General features: G+C 36.2%; 3 protein-coding genes across 3 annotated transcripts in view; 1 reads left to right on the plus strand and 2 right to left on the minus strand.

Annotated features, from left to right (window-relative positions):
- Positions 1–7,014: 7,014 nt before the first annotated feature.
- LOC107598577 (bridging integrator 2-like) lies at positions 7,015–14,138 on the minus strand. Its single transcript, XM_016289957.1, has 14 exons — positions 13,935–14,138; positions 11,983–12,137; positions 11,206–11,286; positions 11,066–11,120; positions 10,890–10,984; positions 10,337–10,432; positions 10,129–10,236; positions 9,845–9,930; positions 9,674–9,749; positions 9,475–9,557; positions 9,262–9,366; positions 8,543–9,005; positions 7,724–7,802; positions 7,015–7,597 (listed from the first exon to the last, which is right to left on the minus strand). The coding sequence occupies exons 2-13, from the start codon at positions 12,073–12,075 to the stop codon at positions 7,758–7,760; spliced, it is 1,386 nt and encodes a 461-aa protein (XP_016145443.1). The 5' UTR covers positions 12,076–12,137; positions 13,935–14,138; the 3' UTR covers positions 7,015–7,597; positions 7,724–7,757.
- Positions 12,943–16,145, plus strand: LOC107598584 (uncharacterized). Its single transcript, XM_016289967.1, has 5 exons — positions 12,943–13,142; positions 14,226–14,331; positions 14,481–14,587; positions 15,108–15,280; positions 15,834–16,145. The coding sequence occupies exons 1-5, from the start codon at positions 13,022–13,024 to the stop codon at positions 16,119–16,121; spliced, it is 795 nt and encodes a 264-aa protein (XP_016145453.1). The 5' UTR covers positions 12,943–13,021; the 3' UTR covers positions 16,122–16,145.
- A 1,557-nt stretch (positions 16,146–17,702) lies between these two features.
- The window catches only part of LOC107599350 (rac GTPase-activating protein 1-like), a 10,313-nt gene continuing 3,759 nt past the window's right edge, over positions 17,703–24,256 (minus strand). The window contains exons 5-16 of the mRNA XM_016290919.1: positions 23,588–23,657; positions 23,340–23,393; positions 23,178–23,255; positions 22,750–22,867; positions 22,160–22,311; positions 19,958–20,122; positions 19,706–19,801; positions 19,428–19,626; positions 18,820–18,925; positions 18,087–18,219; positions 17,866–17,995; positions 17,703–17,713 (exon numbers count right to left, since the gene is read on the minus strand). Coding sequence (XP_016146405.1) covers positions 17,703–17,713; positions 17,866–17,995; positions 18,087–18,219; positions 18,820–18,925; positions 19,428–19,626; positions 19,706–19,801; positions 19,958–20,122; positions 22,160–22,311; positions 22,750–22,867; positions 23,178–23,255; positions 23,340–23,393; positions 23,588–23,657 — 1,312 coding nt within the window. The remainder of the gene's footprint in view (positions 17,714–17,865; positions 17,996–18,086; positions 18,220–18,819; positions 18,926–19,427; positions 19,627–19,705; positions 19,802–19,957; positions 20,123–22,159; positions 22,312–22,749; positions 22,868–23,177; positions 23,256–23,339; positions 23,394–23,587; positions 23,658–24,256) is intronic.

The following is a 24,256-nucleotide window of genomic DNA, read 5'->3' on the forward strand; positions in this document are numbered from 1 at the left end:
TATCTAAACAGTTGATGAGCACCATTGACTTCCATAGTAGGAAAAATATATACTATGGAAGTCAATGGTGCTCATCAACTGTTCGGATACCAACATTTTTCAAAATATCATCTTTTGTGTTCAACAGAAGAAAGAAACTCTCACAGGTTTGGAACAAGTGGAGGGTGAGTTAATGATGACAATTTTCATTCTGGAAGTGAACTACTCCTTTAAAAAGCAGCCGTGTCCTCTTCGACACCACAACGCATACGTTCTGTAGCAGTTATCTGTATTAGATGTGACTGTGAATCTAAAATGCTACTTATTTTGCTAGATAGGACAAAGGTGAAATGTGCTTATAAATGTTCACTCAAATTTATTCTCCATACATTCACTGGTATCAAATTATTTGTCTCTATACCATACAAATTTTCTGATTTAATAAAAAAAAAAAAAAGGACATTTTATGCTAGCCAGTCAAATGGGGCTCATTTTTTAGGCTTTACATGTATCAGGTGCATCACTGGGTATCCGACACTACAGTACAGTTCTAAAGGTTTTGCCCATTTGAATATAAAAAGACCATTCAGGTAGATTTTCTCTCTGCAAATAAAGGAAAAAATTATTTTGATGTAAAAAACAAAACAAAAAAAACATGCCAAGTATGCTGGCATCGCCTTAGCACCATTTCTATCATTTTCTGTGATGTAGGTTTTTATTTTAGTATGAAACGTCTGACCTAGTAGTTTCACATTTATTCCTAACCTGACTTTATGTCATTCCTTATTTAAATCTCATTTCATTTATTCTTACTTGGCTAGGAAAATAACATTAGGCAAAAAACACGAGGGCAAAGCTTTCAGAACTTAATACCCGTTTCAATCTTAGCGCAGCATTTTATCATGGCATGTGGCATCGTGTGTTTGTGTATGCAATGTAGCGGATACACTGCTTATCTTGAGCCTCAATACCATGACAGTCATGGATGGTATACGTCTATGTGGGCACTACAGTTCAGGGAACCCTTCTGATTTTTTTTCTATAAATATATATAATATAAAAAGATTGTGATGGGTTGTAATGGATGCATACTGCAGCATCAAGGAACCGAGGTCCTTCCTAGTTTGCTACATGACAAAATGGTCTCCAATGAAATTGTGGTGCACTTAACTTTTTTTTATACTAAACCTTAAGTATAAAACAAAATTTAGAATAAAAGCTATTTTGAATTTTGACAATCTGTGTTGTATTATGTCTTTCAATGGTTCATGTTTATATTTTTGTCTGCCGAGTTGTTTATTTGGAGGTTTATCTCCAGGTTATGACCAATGTTTGACTAAATGACCAATCACTTCCGGTCCACATTTAGACCAAGGCAAGATTGGAGATTATGGATTATATTGTTGTCAATCACAATCCTATTCAAAGGCATAATAGAACGTAAAAATCTTTTTTGTACTGACAAAACAGTTTGCACAGAATTTATTTCAAATTAAATAATTTTGGTTTTACTAGCTAAATATTAACTTGTATTTGACATTGTATTATGTGTTATATCAATAACTACAGTAACATATTGATAGCGCAATGAAAAAAGATGACTCAGAATTTTTAAATTACAAAAAAAACATCAATTTTCATAAGATACTACTGTAACCCTGCACAAAAATCTGATATTATGATCAGCGTGTTTGTAAATAATGACATAGGTATTATATTTGGCACCGTTACAGCAAGCCTATGTAATAAAAATAAAAATTAATAAACAAAAAAAATAAAACTTAAATTATAAAATGTCAATTAAAAAATAAAAAAGCATTTAAATGTTTTACAAGGCACTATAACAGTAGACTCTCCAACTATTCATAAACTAAAAATTCCGCCAATAAATAAAAAAAAAAAATTTAAATAAAAAGCCAGGCAATATGGTCAAAGGAAAAAGGCATTTTAACACTATATTGACTTATAACTGAATAAAACCACATTTGTACAGTGCCTACAATGTTTGCCATTTGAGGTGCAGTGCCACATATGCTACCTGAACTCTAATAATAGCTGATAATAATTTCATAATTAATGATAAAGAATTCATTATTAACTCTTGTATATGAACCATCATGTAATTTCTGCTGAAGTAGCAAGTTAAAAAAAAAATTTTTTTGAGTGAACTATAAACTATATACACAGGCATAACTATTTGTCAGCAAAAAAACAAAAAGTTTGTCCCAAATGAAAACCGATGGTGAGCTTATTGATGTCATGAATAAGCAACTTATCCTCCCAACATAAAACTCAAACTGTATCCTTTCAACTAAACATTCTTTCATAGAGCACAGACCAGTGGTTTATGTCCCATATGTCTTGCACATATACCTCTCTACACAGACTATTTAGATGTCTGCAGCAGTCCATGCGTACTGATCATGGGTTAAATCCCTCTGATGCCAAGCAGTTCAGATGAAGTATTCCTTCTTGTTTTCAGTGACGGTGTCATTGTAGACCTGGTCAGGGTCCACACCTGGAGCAGGCTCACCTGCGGTTCTGTAAACACCCTTACTGTGGCACAGGTATCTGTACAGCAGGAACCCACAGACAACAAGGGTCACCAGGATCAGTGCAATTACCACTAAAAAGAAAAATCATTTTAAACAGCCAGCAATGTGCAATAGATCAAATGAAGAAATATTACCCTTCAAGGTTACATTTTATTTTGATGTTTCCCTTTAAACATTATTTTGACTACAAGTAACTTTGCAGCTACACATCAACAAACTCTCATTAGAGTATCAGTAGACTGTTAGGTCATGGTCAGGGTTAAAGTTAGTAGAATAACTTGACATTTACATGGAAAGTTACTTACAGTCAATAGAATGTCCGCTGGGGGACCATCAAAATAAAGCATTCAGATATATTAAGCAGACAGTCTGTAACTATAAAATGAGCATTACTGGTAGTTGCAAAGTTTCTTAAATATCAATAAATAACAAAATATCTAAAGGGGACCATCAAAATAAAGTGTTACCCTATTCAAAAATGACAAAATATATATTACTACAAATACATAAAAACCCTTTACAAATAATAATAATAAAAAAAAGTCTCCTGAAAGTAATTTTAGAGGCTTTAAAATTATTATTATGCCTTAATTTTAAAGCCTCCAAAATAAAATTTTTTACATTTGAGGAATTTAATACTTTTATTCAGCAAGGACAAATTAAATTCATCAAAAGTAACAGTAAAGACATGTATAATATTATAAAAGATAAAAGAAAAATAATCTTACATTCTCTCTAATATGCAGCATCATCATAAGACCTGCTGGCAAACACTATGTACTGTGAACAACACCTTACAAAACCCATACCATCCCCACAAAAGCCTTCTAGGATTGTCCAACACAATATATAATTCCTAGTCATTAAGGTAATTGGATGGCTTTAGTCTAATACCATGATCTGCACTGACATCTTACACTATGAGCTAGAATCTATTACACTAGAAGTCAATTACCTCCAATGACAGTCGTGTCTGTTTGCGGTGGAGCTGCAGTTGTTGATGTAACATTTATCCCTGAGAAAAAAAACTAAAACACTAAGAATGACACACTAAACCTGTATGTCGATTACATTCACTAAAATGTGGAATTACAACCATTTCCAGCTAGAGAAACTGTTGAGCATTGTTGAAGAGTAATCAGATTAGGAGAAATGCAACATGGCACCAAGTTAGGCATTCACTGTGCATAGATTTTATTTAAAGCAGCACTATGTAACTTTTTCTGTGTTCAGAATTTGCAAAATGTATATAATGAGCGAGTACATCATGAAGAATTTATCTTCCAAACCGCGTTTTTGTCTCATTCCGAATCACTACGATACACTTATAATAAGTACTTATATGTGGACTATTGTAGCCTGGTCGGGTCGTCATCGCTGCGGAGTAACACATTCCTGCGTGAATCGCCATAGACCAGGGGTGCCCAAACTTGGTCCTGGAGGGCCGGTGTCCTGCAGAGTTTAGCTCCAACTTGCCTCAACACACCTGCCGGGAAGTTTCTAGCATGCCTACACTCTTAAAAATAAAGGTGCTTCAAAAGGCAGCGATGCCATAGAAGAACCATTTTTGGTTCCACAAAGAACCATTCAGTCAAAGGTTCTTTAAAGAACCATCTCTTTCTTAACTATTTGTAATCTGAAGAACCTTATTTCACCACAAAGAACCTTTTGTGAAACAGAAAGGTTCTTCAGATGTTAAAGGTTCTTTATGGAACCATTTAGACAAAAAGGTTCTTCTATGGCACCGTGAAGCACCTTTATTTTTAAGAGTGTAGGCATGCTAGAAACTTCCCGGCAGGTGTGTTGAGGCAAGTTGGAGCTAAACTCTGCAGGACACCGGCCCTCCAGGACCGAGTTTGGACACCCCTGCCATAGACATAAGCTTAGAGAAGTAGCTCTGGTTGGAATGTTCTTCTGCGGGATGTGTGCAGTTCAGTTTATTAACTGCTAGAGCGTCAAAAGTTACATAGTGCTGCTTTAATGCTTAAGTACAGCCTCGAATGAAACATTTCAAGACCCAAATGAGGTCAGGTTATACTACTGTACAAGTATTATATGCAAAATAAATTGTGTTAGTGCCAAGATTATGTTACTATTATAATGTTCAGATTCATTGTTTGATATAAATGACACACCCAAAGCCTGTGAAGGAAACTTTGAATGCTCTTTATATTAGAAGACAAGGTGTAGAACTTACCAGCAGGTGTGCTAGTCATGGTGAAAGTCATAACTGTATTGAAACGGACACCTATATGGAGCAAAATAAACCTGGTTTACTCAATTCAATAACAGCAAAACATAGTACCAACTGTGACTTTTATTTTTTACAAATATGTCCTTTCTGTAACAGACGATATGACTTAAGTAAACTTCTGTTTATACATTAACTAAACGTGGACAAACATCACTGGGTTGTGAGACAGATGTACAGTTTGTGTGCCACTGAGGCTTATTGGAACTGCCTGAAGAGAGGGGCACTTACATGTGGAAGAAGGAATAGAAAATTGTGTATTAAATGTTCAGGGACATTTTGGGAGATAAGTAATTTGTAAAAACTTAAGTCAACCCACTTTTCAAAATATTTCTACATACATCACAGGTTAAGGGTCATTCTATAAAATGGGTGTTTCTAGTACGATATGGTAATTTTTCAAACATTGTCAGACACATTGAATCATAATTAGAAATTGTATACATTTCAAGCTAAATTGAAGGGATAGTTTACTCAAAAATGAAAATATGCTGAGAATTTGCTCACGCTCAGGCCATTTAGGATGTAGATGAGTTTGTTTGGAGTTAAAACCATCTTGATGGATTTGTTTCTAACAAACATGCAGCTTTTTGCTGTACAAGACATTCATTGATGGAGTCGTGTGCATTACTTGCAGATTACTGTGATGTTTTTATCAGCTACTCTCATTCTGACGGCACCCATTCACTGCAATCAATTCAAACATCTTGAGGTTGAGTACATTTTCAGCAAATTTACATTTTTGGACTATTCCTTTAATGCATTTTTATATATGTTGGACCACAATTAAGCCCGTTTTGAAATAAAACCGTTTTAAACTTTAAATTGACATTAAAAATGTTGTTTAAATTCATTAAACTACAAAATTCTTACTAGAAAGAGAATGTAATGCTGATTTTGGTTGACCACCCAAAATCATAGCAATGGGATTATTTATGATTTAGTTAGCAATGAGACATTATTATTATACATTACAAGGGCTATACTGTATATGATAGGATAAAACGCTAGTGTGAAGAAGTTGGATACACAGGGGTGGAGACAAGTCAGATAAAACACGAGGAAGAGACAGATTTATTTCCCTTTTTTATGCTATGGTTAGGAAAATTTCTATATTAACATACATTAAAATGTTTGCATTCATTTAATCATATTTACCCACATGCTTATAATGTATACAAACGCACCCGTTGTGTCGAATGACCCTTATTAAACTTATAAATCAAATGCTGTGGCAGCAGTCATAAGTCTCACTTCCTAAATTGAATGAACTTGCTTTCTTACAAATCTCGTAGGGTTAAAACACAAAGCTCATTTGAAAACGGCTCTCATCGTGCTGTAGGCACACTACACACAAAGCTAGAGGTGCTGCAAAGAACCACGCACCGGTGAGATTGTTGGTTTGCTTGTTTTGAGGTAGAGACAACCTAAACCTGTAATCCTCACGATTCCATTTATGTGTTATTTGTCATACTGTGATCATTGTACAGCTGTTGAGCCATTTGAAACCGTCAGACTTACTTCCAGCCCAACAGGAACAAAAAAAAATGTAACGTACCTGTTTGAGTGTCAGAGTCACGGTTAAACTACTTTTAGTTAAAGATAAAAATTAAACTTCAGACCGAGGAATCATGAAAAGTAAGCTGCGTTCAAGCCAAGGCAGAACAACATGAAGCCACCACAAGCTCATCCACAAAACGGTCTTGAGTGCGCGGTCATATCCGATCTGTGAACGAATCGTTCGTTTGAATCGGATCTTTTCGACGAATCAGCTGAACCGGTTCACAAACTCCAACTAGACTGAGCGGTTCTCAATCTCGATTCAGTGACCTAAACGATTCATTGAACCGAATTCGGACACAGCCGTTGCCGTCACAAACCGGGATTTGAAAACGTAACGTTACTGGAAATATGAAAATTGTATGAAGTTTTACCAACACCCTTACACGCTAACATATGTAAATAGGCTGCGAGTAATTTTATTCACTTGTTATCTCACAGCTGAAACAAATTGAACTGCGACACATGACATTACTTAACTAATTAATAAAACTTAGTAGAATAAAAACTAATAAAATGCATTTGCTTTTATTAGGACGTTTGATTGTGGAGCCATACGGCGGGCTGATGTAATTGCGTCATGACGTAAAGAATCATTTAATCCCTTTGGAACAGGTTCTTTGAAACAAACCGTTCAAAGGAGCCGATTCTCCGAAACGAGTGACTAAATTGCGTTCAGGAGTGTTTCCTTCTGCCTGCTTCCCGTGAAGCATCAAACAATAGTCGCATTCCACGAAATGACTAATATTAACCAACAACCACCACCCTGCATTCTAGACTAACCTCTAAAAATAAAGAAAGGTGATTTGGAGCAGTAGTTTAATTGCTTGAGTGTGTAATGAAGAAAATGTAAAAAAAAATAATAATAATAATAAAAAATAGGCAATTGAGTGACAAGTTCATTTTTATTTTTAAGTTATTTAATGATGGATAATTGTCAAGTACACAACAACATTTCCCATTGTTTCCTGTGATCAGTTAGACAAATGTATGTCATATAGTGTATCTAAGAACATTAAAATCCATAAGGAAGACCACCACATATGATAGAAGACAATACAGGGAAGTGATTGTAGTCTAAAAGAAACTTGGATTAAAACCCAGAATTTAAATATTTATCTGAAAATTCATATCTCAAACGATCAAGGATGAAAAAAATAATGACTACAAGCGAGTACAGCAGTTGATGTCCTCTGTTATGTTGTGCATTTGCAGTCCGAGTCCAGTGCATTGCCAATAAACACGGTCTTTTCTGTAAACAGATACAACATTGAAATGAAAAACACATTGAGCCATCTGCTCACAGTGGATTAAATGGAACACATGAGCACAACATGAGTGTGAGCTGTACATGTAAGTGCTCTCAAATTATGCTGACCTTTTGTCTGCTATTTAGGGGCCTCTGCTGTCACTCACTCGTTCACTTCTCCTGGCGGATGGTCACCCTTGGTAAGAGCCTTGAAACAGGTCAAACCAATCAAAATTGCATCCTGTTTTGAACTACATTTTTATGTTTTTTTAAAGAATGAACATAATGGCTATGTTCAGAATGGAATGGCCTACTAATTACTGAACACTGCAGTATATAATTATACTGTATACTATGTACTACATTTTTGAAACCGAACATAAGACAGTAGGAATTATGAAATGAATTGTTCAGAATTGTTTAAAAGCATGGCTATAATTACATACGGGCTCATTTGCCAGACTGCAAATGAAAGGTTATGATGTTACAACAGATTTCTATTTCAAATAAATGATGTTTTTTTTTTTTTACTTTCTATTCATTAAAGAATTCTGGGGGAAAATGTATCATGGTTTCCACACAAATAATAACAAGTACAACCGTTTTCGACACTGATCATTTAAATTAAAAAAAAAGTTTCTTTAGCAGCAAATCAGCATATTAGAATGATTTCTGAAGGATCATGTGACTCTAATGTAATTAAAATGTCAAATGTAATTATTTTCACAATATTACTGTTTTTACAGTATTTTTCTTCAAATAAATGCAGCCTTGGTGAGTATAAAAGACTTTAACATTAAAAAAATCTGAATTATTCCAAACTTTTAACTGTAATGACAAACAGTAGTGTATGTTTTTGATGTCTCTCTCTCTCTCTCTCTCTCTCTATATATATATATATATAATATGGGTTGTTCTATAATGTGTTTACACCTTTACAGAACTCACATTGTTTGAAGCCTCAGCTTGTTCCACATCTGATTTAACGTCACAAGCTATTCCATTCTCCACACCAGAAGGCCCATCGTCTCGCACCTTCTCGGGTGATTTTTGATCTTTGATCTTGGAGCATTCAGCGATATTTGAGTTTGGTTTCAGTTCACTCTCATCACAGTCCTCCTCAGAAGACTCCTCCTCATTCGGTGTATCTTGATCTGAGGCTTGTGAGGACTCCTTCTTTTTGGCTTTCCTGTCTTCTTCCACCGGTTTATCTTCAGAGGTGCTGGTGTTATCCAGCTGTGGCTCATGGGCCGAGGTACCTTCCTCTGTATGATAATCTAATCTTGTAGGGCTGCCTTTTGCATCTTTGGCACCAGAGACGTTCTCATAAAGGGGCTGAGGGCTGGTCTGCTTAGGGCTGTATGACCCATATGTTGGTCTGTCAGACCTAAAACTGGATGAGTTGTCTCTCCTGTAATAGCAAATGTACAGAGAAATATGATGGTTTGCATCTTATAAGAGATCTCCTAACAAAGATACCACATTATTATTTTGGCCACAAGCACTTTGTGTAATTTTAGACTTTTGATTTAAGATTTTAGAGTAATACTTTTTCTGCCTTTATATTATTAATCATGCACATTCACCAGCAGATGGCATTCGTTTCCAAGTTTTAAATCAGCAAGGCGAAGAGAGAAACTGAAATTATGTTGTTGTTTTTTTTTTACCTTAGAGAGCCTCTGGGGTTGTAACCGGTGTGGAAATCTTTAAAGCTTTTAAGTGATCTGGGGGACAACGTGTCTCTAAATGACCTTCTCTTCAAGGAACCAAAGCTTAAAAGGAAAACAAAGAGTAATTTGTTACTGTAAAATATTATACTACTGATATTTAACTTGTTTATTGGAAAAATATATAGAAGAACAGACAAGAAAGCCATATACCGGTTGAAGTTCTTCACAACAAAGCTCTTGTCTGGATGCTGGGTGCTCAGCTCTTTCATCACAGTCTGCAGAACCTCATTGTTCTTGGGGCCAAAAAAGAAAAAAAAGACTTCTCAGGGAGTTACAGAACATGAGGAATCACTCTTTTGTTTGATCCAAGTATTTTATTTTCAAGCTGTATTTTCAGCTTTTGCTTTACCTTGGTAAGCTCCTTGTAGAAGATGTCTTTGAGGTTGCAAATGGCTTGGAAGACTGTGACATAGCATCCAATGCGACTATATAATGCAGAACAAACAGAAATGAAGGTAATCAATATTGCATTTTTAAACAAGATCCATCTGTGTACTATAAAAATAACCCCAGAACTCACCTGTCAAATAGAATAGGCAGTTCCAGCTTCAGCTCCCTGTTCATGTCTTCAAATATCACCTTTGCTGCATTCATCTCATCCTCTGCCTATAAAAACACCAGCATATACGGAAAATCCTTTACATCTATACATGGTCTTCAAGAATCTGAATTATATCATAATGTTGCTAGCAATGTCATTTTTGGTAGTAAAGAACATGACTGCAAGGTTGGAACTTATCAGTAAGGCTACAAACACGGGCAGAACAAAAAAATGTGAAATAAGTAAAAGATGGCATACAATACCTTTCCAATTTTAATATCATCCTTCTTTTTAGCATTCTGCAGCCCTGTCAGGTGATGGCGAGTAGAATCATAGTCTACGAGCTTCCTGTTTCGCTTGGCCACCTTTTCCTGAATCATGAAGAAAAATAGCATACAAACTGCATTTAAAAAAATGATTGAGAGCTTTGTGCAAGGTGCGTTTGCCAGTATATGAGGCAGCCATTTTTACCCTGACATCTGGAAACTGGCTCATGTACGACTCCATCGTGATTAATGCCTGATCATGCATCTTGTCCTCATAATCTTTCCACAGAAGCTCTTCTCCCTTTGGAACACAGAGAGTCATATTTGTATTAATATAGGAAATTATAATTTGAGAATTTATAATAATTTAGGATGTATAATCATTTATAATAAAGTGTGTATAAAGCGGAGGCTTGTAAGTGTGTATAAAGTGTGTATAAAGAATATAAAGCTGCTTGGTTTGGAAGTGACCTCTGAGTAAGCAGCGCTTCATACATCGCTATTGACAAATGCACAATGAACATACTTTGCCCGTGAAATTTCGCTGATGAACGCACATTTGGATTTTAAAGTGTAACTTTCATGTCCAAACATCACAGACTGCCCAAGACTCTAAGAAAAGTCTTTAAAAATAGGGACCAATGTATACTGTTACCATGAAAAAAAAAATCTGTATATTCACAGGTGTTTTAGGGTTAAATGAAATGTAAACTTAACAGATTTTTCTATATATTCTTACAGTGGTCTCTGAGACTAACCTCCACAACTGGCCCAAGATCCTCTGCACCATCCCACTTATCATCGTAGGCATCATACAAGGACTGAAACAGTCGATTTGAAGCATCCCTCATTACTGTTAAACATACAACGACAGTCAGTAATCCTGTTCAGAAGAAGCTGATGTCCTATATGAGTCTCATAGTAAAGAGCCAACCTGTGACAGCATTGAGGTACGCTTTAAGGTCCTTGTATACTCTGTATCCATCGTTCTGCAAAGGAGATCACAAGGACATATTAGGCAATCTTTTGATCTTCAAAGCAGTCACTTTGTATACCATAGCAGATCTAATGCACCTGTTGGTATTGGAGGTTCGTGACACAGTGCTCAAAGTGCTCATCTTTGGTCTCCTCAGATTTGCCAAGCCTCTGCAACACCTGCAAAAGCATCACTTATTACATACCTGACAGCCATGTCAAGGGGATTGTCAAACTCTACTGACAGCACTGCAATGGATGTTACACCTGAACCTTGAAATATTGATAAGCGCACACTGGCGAAGAAAAAGGCTCGCTTACATGGTTGTAGATCGAACTATTCACCTGACTTCTCCAATAGACACTTTGAGATGACAAGATATGAAGGGCTTAAACCCAGTCCTGTTCCTGGAGATCTTCAGCTCAACCTGCAGTGTTCAGCTCAATCCCTGCCCAAACACACCTGTGTAGTGCTCCTGAAAATCTTAATTAGCTGGTTCAGTTGTGTTTGATCAGGGTTGGAGCTGAAGTTTGCAGGGAGGTAGATCTCCAGGAACAGGACTGGATACCCCTGGCTTAAACAGACTCAGTAGGTGAAAACAGAAAAGTAAACGGTGACTTGGTCAGCCTTAGTAGTTAAATAAAATACAATTGTGGCAATAAAGGAGACTGTTAAGCAGCGAAAGAAGCTGCTTGTTTGCATTGGCTCTTGTCGCTGGAGTAGATAAAGCGACCTGTGTCAGCTACTCCCATGTCATGTGACTGGATTGATTATTGGATGAAAATAACACTAAAGTCTCTGTGCTCTCAAACAGGAAGACTTTGGAAATCACATTGGCGCTCTTGACATAGTGTTTTATGATTCCAGCCACGTACCTTCTCCTGTGCTCTGTTGAATTGTTTCTGCATCCGTTTAGCAAGAACATTGGCCCCTCCTTTTGAGCTGATGCTGGCCTTGCTCTCTGCCATGTTCTCCGCTTGTTTTCTTCTTGAATAATGTTTTGTTAAACCCTTAAATTACCTGGCCAACCCTGGGAAATAAAAGGAATTTTTTTTTTTTAGAAAAACGACAGTGGACTTGGTGTCTTTACATACCTCTGTATTCTGTCCAAACACGCCTTCTCTTGGCTTCCTCCACAGTCATAAGTCGTAAACTTCTTATCTTTCCAGGTCATGATTTGAGCTTTGCGGCGGCCCCTGAGTCATATTTTATAGTGAATGGTTATGTAAGGGCCCGCTTGTGGAGAAGGCTGAAATTATATTCTATTAGGCCTAGATTATAGTATATAATTCATTCATTTTCCAAACCGTATGGGATGCTAGAGTCATTATATTATTTTATATTATGAATCAACATCGAACTGAACTGAGCTGAATTACGACAATATTGTCTGTTCTGTCGAGCTGCTTTACAGCTGAAATTGAAATTGTTGAAAAATTCTGCAACATCAACACTTGTTATTTTCCTGTTTATTACTGTGAAACTACCTTAAAATCTATATCGTAAAAAGCACTATATAAATAAATGTTAGAAATGAGATAAAAAGCTGAACTTATTCCATTACTGTTCTATTCTATTTAATATAACATAATGAAGATCAAACATTCAGCTTATTCTGTTCTATTCCCCTTTTCTGTTCTATTCTAATCAGATAAGTAGAAGTAAAATTTTGCATTCGTTCTATTATGGCCCACATGCTACTGAGCTTTATTCTATTCTATTCTATATAATATAAGCAGTACCTAAGACATAAAAAGCATTACAGATATTTCCAAACTACATTTCCCAAAAGCCACAGTACACACAAGCAACATTGACCACTCCTCTTCCTCCCAAATGTGGATGTTGTGAACTTTGATCTGCTTTTTGGACTGAACTGAGTTTGTAACATTGCTGCCTCTTCAGAATCAGGACATGCTGGACATGATCATGGGAAGCGCGGTGGCCAAGTGTGCTATCACCGACCTGGCCATTCAGTGGGTTGGGTGGGCACTAGCGTCTGCTCTCAAAACGGAAAAGTTTTACGACTTGGCAGGTAAATGATTTATCCAAAAGGCGTAGTCACACGATATTGATATAGTAATGTTCATGCATTAGTATGCACACACAAAAATGATATTTCGCTTTAAAAAAATTGCAGTTGTTTTGTTGCGTCGCAACTCATGCAGCTTTTTTAGAGCTTCTTTTATTTTTGGACGAGAAAAATAGGTTAGGTAAATTGTATTACGAGACGGTAGTTATCTAAACTACAATAACGTGTTGTGAAACCACCATAAATACGTCTCTCCACCCACCACATCCTAAAGCTTACTGAAGTGCACTTGTATTTCGACAAGCCGGCCTCTCAACCAATCAGAGCATTTTATCTACAGAGTAGGCGTCGTATAATTGGCCAAACTTTGGGTACATCACTGTCAATCCTGCAGATAGAGGCGGGACTTATGATGATCGACTGTAACTCGGATATGATCTTGGAGCCTATAAATTAGTACAAGTGCAAAACAATGTGCTACTTTAATCTGTATAAGCATATTTGCACAAACCTCGAAACTAAATTATATTTATACGGAAAATAACAATATTTAACTGTACAGATATTTAAAATACATTATAACACCATTTTAAAACTGTTTATAGTGTTATACATAAACCGTTTAATATTGCATAAATGAATTTTAACAGCTATATTGATTAGCATCTTATGCATGGCATGTAGAAAGTAATCACAACTTGCGGACATGAAGATGTGAGAACTATCCACGAGGACTTGATGATTATCCATGTAATTCAAAGTCTTATTCTCTACATAAAAATAGCTTCTACTCACCTGTCAGCATTCAATTTGCATTGCTTTTCAGTGTAGTTCAAATATTATCCAATCATTTCAGTCTTTCAAACACAGGTCACTGAATGCTATTCCCTCTCTTTCTCTCTGAGAAGTGTGCTCTTGAGGATCCTTGAACTTTGCTACCAATTGTCTCTAGATTCATTGGTAAAGTATTCAGTGAGCACGCCTCACTTTTAAAATGGACGGACACAGGTGACTGGCTGCTCTGCCCATATCTGGATATTGAATGCCTTATCAGTTTAACTACAGATTCATTTTGTTGTTTTGTAGGATCTGGTACCTTCATATTGCTGGCTCATCTGAGTCGGGTATGGGGCGGAACTGGCCACTTTAGACAGAACGTACAAACTGGACTTGTCACTGCCTGGGGTCTGAGGTATAGATAGATATTGTAAAAGTCTTCTTGTCTTGTAGATTTAACAGCGTTAATAAAAGTGAAGTCAGTCCAGCTTTTTGTTGCATTAATGTATCCATTAAGGTCTGGTTAATAAGTCAATTAGTAACAGATTGGGCCTTGTCCTGCAGGCTCGGGACATTTCTCTTTCTTAGAATCCTAAAGGAAGGACAAGACCGGAGATTTGACAATGTCAGAGACAGCCCTGGGACATTCTTTGTGTACTGGACCATGCAAGGTATTTCAACCACGGCTATTGATTATTTGCATAGTTAGTGTTAATTGATGGCCGCAGTAGGCCATTTGTGTTCAGTCACAACAACAACAACAAAAAGATAACTAGGAAAGTACCTTTACTAGTATATTATATCACATAATGATCATATATCTCGATTCTATTTCTATATTGTATTCTATTATGAATCAAATACCATAAGTAGTTTAACTTATAAGTTGCACCTATTTTGTTGTTCTATTCTGTGTCACATAATAAAGATCAAATATTCAACCTATTCTATTTCAGTATTTAATATTATATTGCATTATATTATGAATCACGCAAGTAGAAGTTGAACCGTGCACCTATTCTGTACTGTTCTATTCTGTCACATAATGATCACATAGCTCAATTCTATTCTGTTTGAATATTTTATTCTATTCCAATGTTCTACACTACGAACAACTTGGAAAGTAACTTTACTGCCATCAAGTTAGTCAACTTTCATTCAAATGCAACTTGTTTCTCCTTTTTTTTCTAGCTTTGTGGGTCTTTATTACCCTGTTGCCCACCCTAAGTCTAAACAGTGAGAGAAGAGATGAGCCCCTGGGCCCACGTGACTACATCGGTTGGGGAATATGGGGGCTGGGTTTTGCTACAGAGGCCATTGCCGACCGGCAGAAGTGGAATTTTAGGAGTGATCCAGATAACGCAGTGAGTAATAACTTGCACTGATAATAATAATTTGATGAGACGACCAAATTATGACATGTAAATCATATAACTTGTGTCATAAAAGAGATGTTTTAATATAATAGCGTTCATTTTATAAGGCCTGTGCTCTAATAGATAATGATAAACTGGATCAAACTGTCCGTTCTTAACCCTCTGGTTGTTATTGGCCATTTTATACCAAATGTATTATTCTTTTTAATGTTATACCTTTTTTACTAAGGGAGGAATACCAAAGAAGTGCATATTTTTTTCACATGGGTTAAATATACAGAAACTATGTGAACCATTTGTTGGTTTGTTTGTTTGAACATTCTAACCAGCTACTTTGGCTTAACCAAAGGTGTGTGTTTGGGACGGGGCTATCTGGTTGTCCAACCAATGGCAGACAGGGGAAGTGATGCAGAAATTACACTGTTCACCTTTAATTAAAGATTTAGAATTTAGCTTCAAGAAATCCTGAGTGCTTATTACTTTGCATACGACATTTTAATTAATGTTAAGACAAATAATGTAAGCCTACTTGTATTCGCAGGGAAAATTTATTCATCATGGACTGTGGGCATACAGCAGACACCCAAACTATCTGGGGGAGATCCTGCAGTGGTCAGGCCTGTTCCTGTCCGCTTCCTCCGTCATGCGTGGTCCTCAATATCTCACTGTGGTTTCTCCTCTCTTTGTCTGGTTTTTACTGAGACACGTTAGTGGGATCCCCATCCTTGAGAAACAAACTATGAAGAAGTGGGGATCAGACCCTGCTTACCAGAACTACATCAAGAACACTCCACTCCTATGGCCCTTCCCCAAATTTAAAGGAGAATAAAGCATATTTACAGAAATTTGCAGTAATTGCTCATGCTTACTAATGAACATTGAGAGCTCTTGTGAATGTCTGGAAATACAGACACAATAGTGTGAGTAGTTAAAGGAATAGTTCACCAAAAAATTTAAATTGACTCACCCTCAGGCCATCCTGAGATGTAGAAGAGTTTGTTTCTATTGAAAAGATTTGGAGAAATTTATCACTTGCAAATCAATGGATCCTCTGCAATGAATGGGTGCCGTCAGATTGAGTGTTCAAATAGCTGATAAAAACACAATAATCCACAACATGACTCCATTCCATCAATGAATGTCTTTTGAAGCAAAAAGCTGTTTGTGTAAAAAAACTAATCCATAATTAAGGCCTTTTAACTTTAAATCAGACACTTCTGGCTACAATCTATAATAAAGCTTCCTCCAGTGAAAAAGTCAATCCCTTGTTGTCCTCGCATCAAAATCCACCAACATGTTTAGAAATATCAACTTAGAACAGTGCTTGATCTTTACATATTTCACTTCTGATTCAGATAAAATTACTTTTTCACTGGAAAAAGCAATAGTATGTATTGAGGAGGACTCATATTTTAGCCAAAAGCAATAGTTTGAAGTTAAAAATTTCTTTATTTTGTTTAGTACAAACAGCTTTTCGACTTTACATTTATTGATGGTCTGGACTATTGTGTTTTTATCAGCCGTTTAGACTTTAGTTCTGACGGCACCCATTCACTAATTCATTGATGAACAAGTAATATGCTAAATCTCCACAATCTTCCATTTTTGAGTGAACTATTTCTTAAGAAAACAATATAGATGTCCTCATTCCTGGATCTAGTTTCTTCATTATAACATTTTCAGTACACCTAGTTACTTTGCAGTTGTAACCCACAAGGAAATTCTTCAAAGAAATCTATCAATACTTCTCTTTCAATTAATTCAACTACCCGGTCTCATATTCTGGCACACTTTGTGCCTCAGTGATTTTGTATTGTATTTTAAATGCGAACATTTACGTCACAGTCCAACTCTAAATCCCAATGCGATGCGTTAAAAGACAGACACAAAGGACTTGCAATAAATGAATGTATTTGACAAACAGCACAAGTCTTACAAAATAATCACACCACCCGAAAGCATTATTATGTATTGAGGAGGACTCATATTTTAGCCAAAAGCAATGGTTTGAAGTTAAAAATGTCTTGATTTTGTTTAGTACAAACAGCTTTTCGACTTTACATTTATTGACAGTCTGGACTATTGTGTTTTTATCAGCCGTTTAGACTTTAGTTCTGACGGCACCCATTCACTAATTCATTGATGAACAAGTAATATGCTAAATCTCCACAATCTTCCATTTTTGAGTGAACTATTTCTTAAGAAAACAATATAGATGTCCTCATTCCTAGTTTCTTCATTATAACATTTTCAGTACACCTAGTTACTTTGCAGTTGTAACCCACAAGGAAATTCTTCAAAGAAATCTATCAATACTTCTCTTTCAATTAATTCAACTACCCGGTCTCATATTCTGGCACACTTTGTGCCTCAGTGATTTTGTATTGTATTTTAAATGCGAACATTTATGTCACAGTCCAACTCTAAATCCCAATGCGATGCGTTAAAAGACAGACACAAAGGACTTGCAATAAATGAATGTATTTGACAAACAGCACAAGTCTTACAAAATAATCACACCACCCAAATTGAAAAGCAACAGAGTTGAAAGTGATTGTCTGTGAAATTCATACTTTTCTGATCAGGAGTTGCGTGGACATTGGCGTTCTCAATGATCATGTTATCATTGTGAGTCTGGTTATTGTTGCTGATCATAAATTGACTCCAGTACTCCACAGGCAGACCCAGGAGACGCTCAACCACCTGAGAGAGAAAGAGCTTGGTGAAAAACTCTTGGTGAAAAAGTAAAAAGGTACACTTTTGCAGACCCCAGACCCCAAGTAAGATCACTTACTTTTGGCTGCCGTTTTGTGTCCTGCAGAATGGTCATTGGATCTGGGTCAGGCACGGTATGACCCACAATTGTGGGCCCAAATACACGAGCCAGATTGGTTATGTCCATCTTTGTATCTTTGCTCTGGGCCACCCTGAAGATGATGGAAATGAATACATCAACCCATACAATCACTTTTATTGATCAGTAAATGGTCTGCAAGATAGTTCTTTATTAGCTCCTCATGCTATATTGCATATAATTTGCTGTTAAAAAGGGGGAAATAGAAAACATTGAGGAAAGAAAAAAAACAAGATTGTTAACAAGATTGATGGCATACATATCCAGTACCAATTTTGCAACCATAATATTATTGACATTTTGTTTGTTGTAGAAATAATCCCATGGTCAAATACAGGTTAAGTTTAACTGTTGATAAGATGCGGATGTCTACAGGGAATTTACAGCACCACAGATAAATTAAAAATATGCAAATTTAACACCATTTCAAGAGTATAACCATCATACTTAAAGCAAAGTTTTTGGTAATGCTTAAAAATAAACATTTAGGCTCTTATACCCTCCAGTACAACAACCCCTTAAGGAACTGATGTTTAACAAAGTTGCATTAAACCTGGAACACTCTTTTAAATGTCACAAATGTAAGTGTTATCTGGTAAGAAACATAACATATTAGCAAGCGGCACCAGCTATAAAGCAGACAGTAGAATCAGAGACCATGTGTGCTGTTTACCTCTGCAAATGGATGATGAGGAAGGCCAGAGTGTCTCTGTTGGGCTGTGGAAGATCACTGATGTTCTGATACATCAAGGCGACGCTGTTGTCTTCATCGGAGAGCTCTATGAGAAAAGACTGAATAGTTACTATTGAATGCACTGATATGTTCTGTTATTATATATAACTAAAAAAAAACAGAAGCGCAAAAATTGACATTCATAATGTTACAAAAGACTACTATTTCAAATAAATGCTGTTCTTTTCAACTCTCAATTTAAAGAATCCCATGTCAATGTATCATGGTTTCCACAAAAAAATAAAATACATTTAAGCAGCACTACGGTTTTAAACATTAATAATATTGTCTAGAACACCAAATTAGCATATTAGAATGATTTCTGAAGGATCATGTGACACTGAAGACGGGAGAAATGATTCTGAAAATTCAGCTTTGCCACCACAGGAAAAAATTACATTACATAAAATAATTTCACAATATTGCTTTACTGTAATGTTCTAATAAAACAGCCTTGGTGAGTATAAGAGAGGTCTTGCAAAAACCTCAAAAATAAATTTTACAAACCCCAAACTTTTGAACAGCGGTGTACATTCATCAACACTAACCAGCAGCATCCATGAAGGCACGATTGAGGCGGAAGGTCAGCAGGGGTTCTTTGAGGTTCCTCAGGAAGTCCTTGAGGAGGCCAGTGATGGCATGGATATCGTCCACCTTGCTGAGCAAGGGAACAGTCTTCCCACGCAGGAACTTCTCTTTCAGGTCCTTGACCACTCGATCAGAGCCAGACACCCGATACAGACCGGTCTATCAAAGGAATATGCAGGTTTTCAGACCATACTGGTCTTGTTTAGAATTCAAGAATTCTGCCTCTTTATCGACTTACCTCATGTAGGCCTCTCTGCTCAATCTCATTAACACAGTGCACTACTAGCGAAGGAATCATGGGAGAGGAGGTGGACACATAATTTGCTAGGATGCCCTATTGAAAATCACACCAGAAGCAATCAGTGAATAAGGTATATATGTTTAAAGAAATTAAGAGTTCAATGCAGCCTCTTATTTGAATGAAAAAAATCAGTAAAACAGAGGCGGAAATACTCAAGCTTGTTGAAAAAGCTTCATAAAGATTTGTCACCTCCTCGAATTTCACTGGAGTCCCAGTCATGTTTGGAATGCAGGGCAGAGGGCAGCGCTCACGGCACTCAGGGTGGGCCACCACACGGCAGTCCCTGCACTTCAGAGAGATCTTCCCAAATTTGATCCTCTTACCACATGGCACACAAGACTCTGGCTTGATCACCTAGGAAAAACCACAAGGGCCAGGCAGATATGAGCTGTGAGGGCTATAAACACAAACCTGTGCAGATAACTTCATTGATTATAATTGGAGTGGTATAGTTTTGTGTCAGTTTTACATGCTTTGAAAACTTTACTTGGTGTGGACATTTGAGACATAATATGGACTACTATTTTGCTTTTTTATCTTTTTGCTATAACTGAAATAGGTACAACGTTGCAAACCATAGAATTACCGTGAACAATGAATGTTACGGTTTAGGGATGTAACCGTATGAACATTTCTTATCACGGTTATAGTGACCAAAATTGTCACGGTTATCAGTATTATCACGGTATTGTTAAAATGTGCTGAAATCACTTCAAGTTTTATATTTAAAAATCAACAAAAAAATGACTGTGTTTGCATAATCACTAAAACAACAACATTACCAATGATGTTCGGATTTTAAATGACAACTTGACTGACAACAGTTTAATAGCATGTTGAAATATCTAATGTAAATGTTCAAATAAAGATTTGAAAAAGTTTAATAAAAAGATAAACCTCACATTTCAGCCTTTAAATAAAGAAAAGACACAAGTCAAAATGATAATTGATTAATACATTTTATCTGCTCCATAAATAATTCTAGATAACTTATCTGAATTGTTTAAATGTGTAGAACCAACATAAGCTTGTTTTTCATCAACCGGTCAAAATTTACAGCAGGGCATGCAACTTCGGTCCGTTTTTGGCCAGACAGAAACTGCACACAGGCTGAATGTAAAATATAAGTCTCTGTAAATCCGCTCGCTGACAGCAGGTGGCGCTTATGGAAAAGCAGAATTAGAGCTGTTTCCCGTAACCTCCGTGGACAAAGCAGTATTGCGATTAAGAACACTTCGTTTAGGTATTACATGGAGCGAAGATGAAAACAAAATGCCATCGAATAGTTTCTGAAGACAGTCAGAACCTTCAGAGGTACATTCATATAATTAATTCATTCATATATTCATATGTATAATTCCCTTAGCATTCTTTTAAAACCTCCCAGCTTTTCCGCCCTGTTTTCACTCAAAACGAAACTATGCTCGCGAGAACTGTTACTTAAAACTGTGCTTTATGCTGGACAGTATTTATTTATCGCGAGTTGTTCAAATCGTGGTAATCTAATACAGTTTTAATGATAATTAAAAGAAACGGTAATACTAACCGTGGGGAATTTTATCATGATTTATCGTCAAACCGGTAATCGTTACATCCCTAGTACTGTTATACTAGCACTCATCGCTTAACCAAGGAATTCCCAAACTTTTTTGTCAGTTGAACCACTGTGACCAAAAATATTTACTTAAAGTCATGAAATTCACATTAAATGTTACAGAACTTATTGTCAACCATTCAAATTTTTTTTCTGTCTTTCCGTTTTTACCTTGCAATGTTTAAATCAAAATGTCATAACTGGACCTTTGGGTGTTAAAAACAGACTCTGGTGACATATGCAAGTCTTCTCCGATTATTTAATCCACAATCCATCAAGCTCGCGTTCATCTACCTCTGCTTTTGAGTGTAAATGCCCACATCTCAAAATCTATTCAACAACCAGTGCACAGAAGTCACTCCCTACATGTTCTTTTAAGTAGATACAATACTGAAGAAAGATCTGTCACTACTTCCATTTCATTGTGACTTTAAAGAAGAGATTTTAGATTTAAGAGATTTAATCATTTAACAGTTCACTAATGTTGGTTAATGGTCACATGCAGGCAAACAAATCAAATATTTGTGAATATTCATAAAATACTCAAATATCTTTAGTGTTTAAATGTCTTAATTTTAAATTTCACATTTATTTATTAGCTTTACATCAACCGTGTTTCCCCGCATGAACCCAATTTTGAAAAGTTCTGACTTATGCAATCAAATTATAAAAATAGAACTAACAATTGTATAACTGCAAAAACTAGGAGAAATTAACTCTCTGGTTGGGACTCAAGAGCAATGCGACTGGAGAAGTGCACTGAATTCAGAGATTTTATATGCAACACCGCATCATACCGTTTTGGAGACAAATTCATGCAGACGGACACCTCCGTTGCCCTGGGGAGTGCTGGGCCCTGCCTTGGTCTCTCCATTGGGTTGACTGGGCTGCTTGAACACATCCATAGACTGAACAGAGTCTGTGTCAGCAGTGTCCCACTCCAGAGCAGCTGAAGAACAAAGCAGAGAGATGCACTGCTCACTCACTCACTACTGCAGAATACTTAAACAGAAATGCAAAGGCTCAGGGTGTGAGAAATGATCAGGAAGAACATCCCATACAAAACACAAACAAAAAAACAAATATAAAGAGTACTATGCTGGAGACTCAACAAGGGGGGTCAATTTAAAACACCCCAGAGTCCTACAAACTATGTACTAAATTATTTTAAAAATGTATCTTTGACCGTTCGATAAAAACACATTTATGATACTGAAACCACATATCATGACTCACTGCGGAGCTTATTTATAATACAGCAGCAGCCTGCACATTATTATTCAGTCAATAAGAAAATCGCATAATCAATGACTCATGCAAATATTCTCTTGCTCTGAAATGTGCGCCCTCATGAATGACAATATTCAATTTAAGGAAGTGAGCTTACCAGTTTTTCGGCGGCTCCGGGTCCAGTAAGGAACAGCCTCCACTGTGGTGACAGCTTCAATGGGTCCGCCATTAGTGGGCACAGTCACGGTGGTCTTAGCCACCAGAGACTCATTACCCTGATAAAACGTGACTTGAATGAACTGTCAAACAATTTCTAACTGACTACACATTCAACTAAAATATGGTGGTATTAACTGGACAATAGCAGCATTCCAACATCAAAAACAACCAGGGAATAGCTTGTTGGCTCTCACAATGTCAAAAGAAGACAAAACCTTCCAATATTCACACTCCTATGGGTTGTAGGGACTGGTGGAAACATTTTACTCGTACTGACTAAAGCAAAGCCCTACAGGGAGCCTTTAAACTGAAGAGTCTTTTCCCAATTTAAACAGTCAGTCTTATGCTTATGTAACCCTCTCTTACTTTCTCAGAGGTGCGGCCAGTGGAACGGGACCTCTTGGCAGCGGCAGGGGGACCATCTGTGTGGTTTCGGGAGGAGCGCTGCATTGAGACAGATTGAATGATCAGATATTGATTGAAATTTGGAAGAAATTTTATTAATTACATCTTTGTTGGGAAGCTTACTCTCTTTTGCCGTTTCTTGAGACGAACAGTCCTGATTGCAGAAGAGTCCCAGTCCTTTATTCAAAGAAAAGTTCATTTAAAAATAAATTACTGCAACAACAAAACTCCAATCAATAAAAGATGAGCTAGTCTAACAAAATGTAAATGTTAAAGTCAATTTCTTTAAAATGTTTCACTTTCTCCCCGTCAGGTTTGAGACAGAAATACATTTATGATTAATGTTTTTAACATAAAAGGAAATGGCATACCAAAGAATCATCCGTTTTATCATAACTGATGTCTGACAAGATAGAGGCTGATTCATCAATAGTGGTCAGTCTAGAAAAAAAAGAGTGTGAAAACAAAATGAAGGCAAGACAAAACATTTTTTTTTTTTTTTTTTATTATGTCTATATAGGCTTTTTATTAAGTTTTACTTTTATGTATTTTGAGTTATTTCAGTACTTCAACATACAAAATGGAAATGAAATATATATATATATTGAATGTATTTATATATATGTACATGTATATGTGTGTGGCTGTACATACACATATGTAGTTGTTTTTTGGTGTTTGGCTTAGTGTTATGTTAGAATCATTATTATTTTTAAATTAATAATTTTTAAATTAACTTTTAATATTTTGAATAGTTTTTAGCTTTATTTTTTTTGTTTTCATTTAAATGTTTTAGTTTTGAAATGTTGTTGTATGCATTTGTTATTTTTATTTAATTTAATTATATATATATAGTATATATAGAGTTTTAGCTTTTAGTTTTAATTACTTTTTCTTATTTGTAAGTCGCTTTGGATAAAAGCGTCTGCTAAATGACTAAATGTAAAAGTAAGTAACACTATATCAAAACATAATTTAAAGGGGTCATATGATGCTTTTTTAAAGATCATTATTTTGTGTATTTGGTGTAACAGAATATG

The sequence above is a fragment of the Sinocyclocheilus grahami genome, unplaced genomic scaffold (genome assembly GCF_001515645.1).
Source record: "Sinocyclocheilus grahami isolate Dianchi unplaced genomic scaffold, SAMN03320097.WGS_v1.1 scaffold13.1, whole genome shotgun sequence".
NCBI lineage: Eukaryota > Metazoa > Chordata > Actinopteri > Cypriniformes > Cyprinidae > Sinocyclocheilus > Sinocyclocheilus grahami.

Excerpts from the sequence above, each read along its gene's own strand:
- LOC107598584 (XM_016289967.1), top strand. The coding sequence starts at position 13,022 with ATGCTGGACATGATCATGGGAAGCGCGGTGGCCAAGTGTGCTATCACC. Across the intron at positions 14,332-14,480 it reads GTCACTGCCTGGGGTCTGAG|GCTCGGGACATTTCTCTTTC; the intron begins GTATAGATAGAT and ends CTTGTCCTGCAG. Across the intron at positions 14,588-15,107 it reads TGTGTACTGGACCATGCAAG|CTTTGTGGGTCTTTATTACC; the intron begins GTATTTCAACCA and ends TTTTTTTTCTAG.
- LOC107598577 (XM_016289957.1), bottom strand. The coding sequence starts at position 12,075 with ATGGCAGAGAGCAAGGCCAGCATCAGCTCAAAAGGAGGGGCCAATGTT. Across the intron at positions 9,367-9,474 it reads GTTGTGAAGAACTTCAACCG|CTTTGGTTCCTTGAAGAGAA; the intron begins GTATATGGCTTT and ends TTTCCTTTTAAG. Across the intron at positions 9,006-9,261 it reads AACCCCAGAGGCTCTCTAAG|GAGAGACAACTCATCCAGTT; the intron begins GTAAAAAAAAAA and ends TTGCTATTACAG.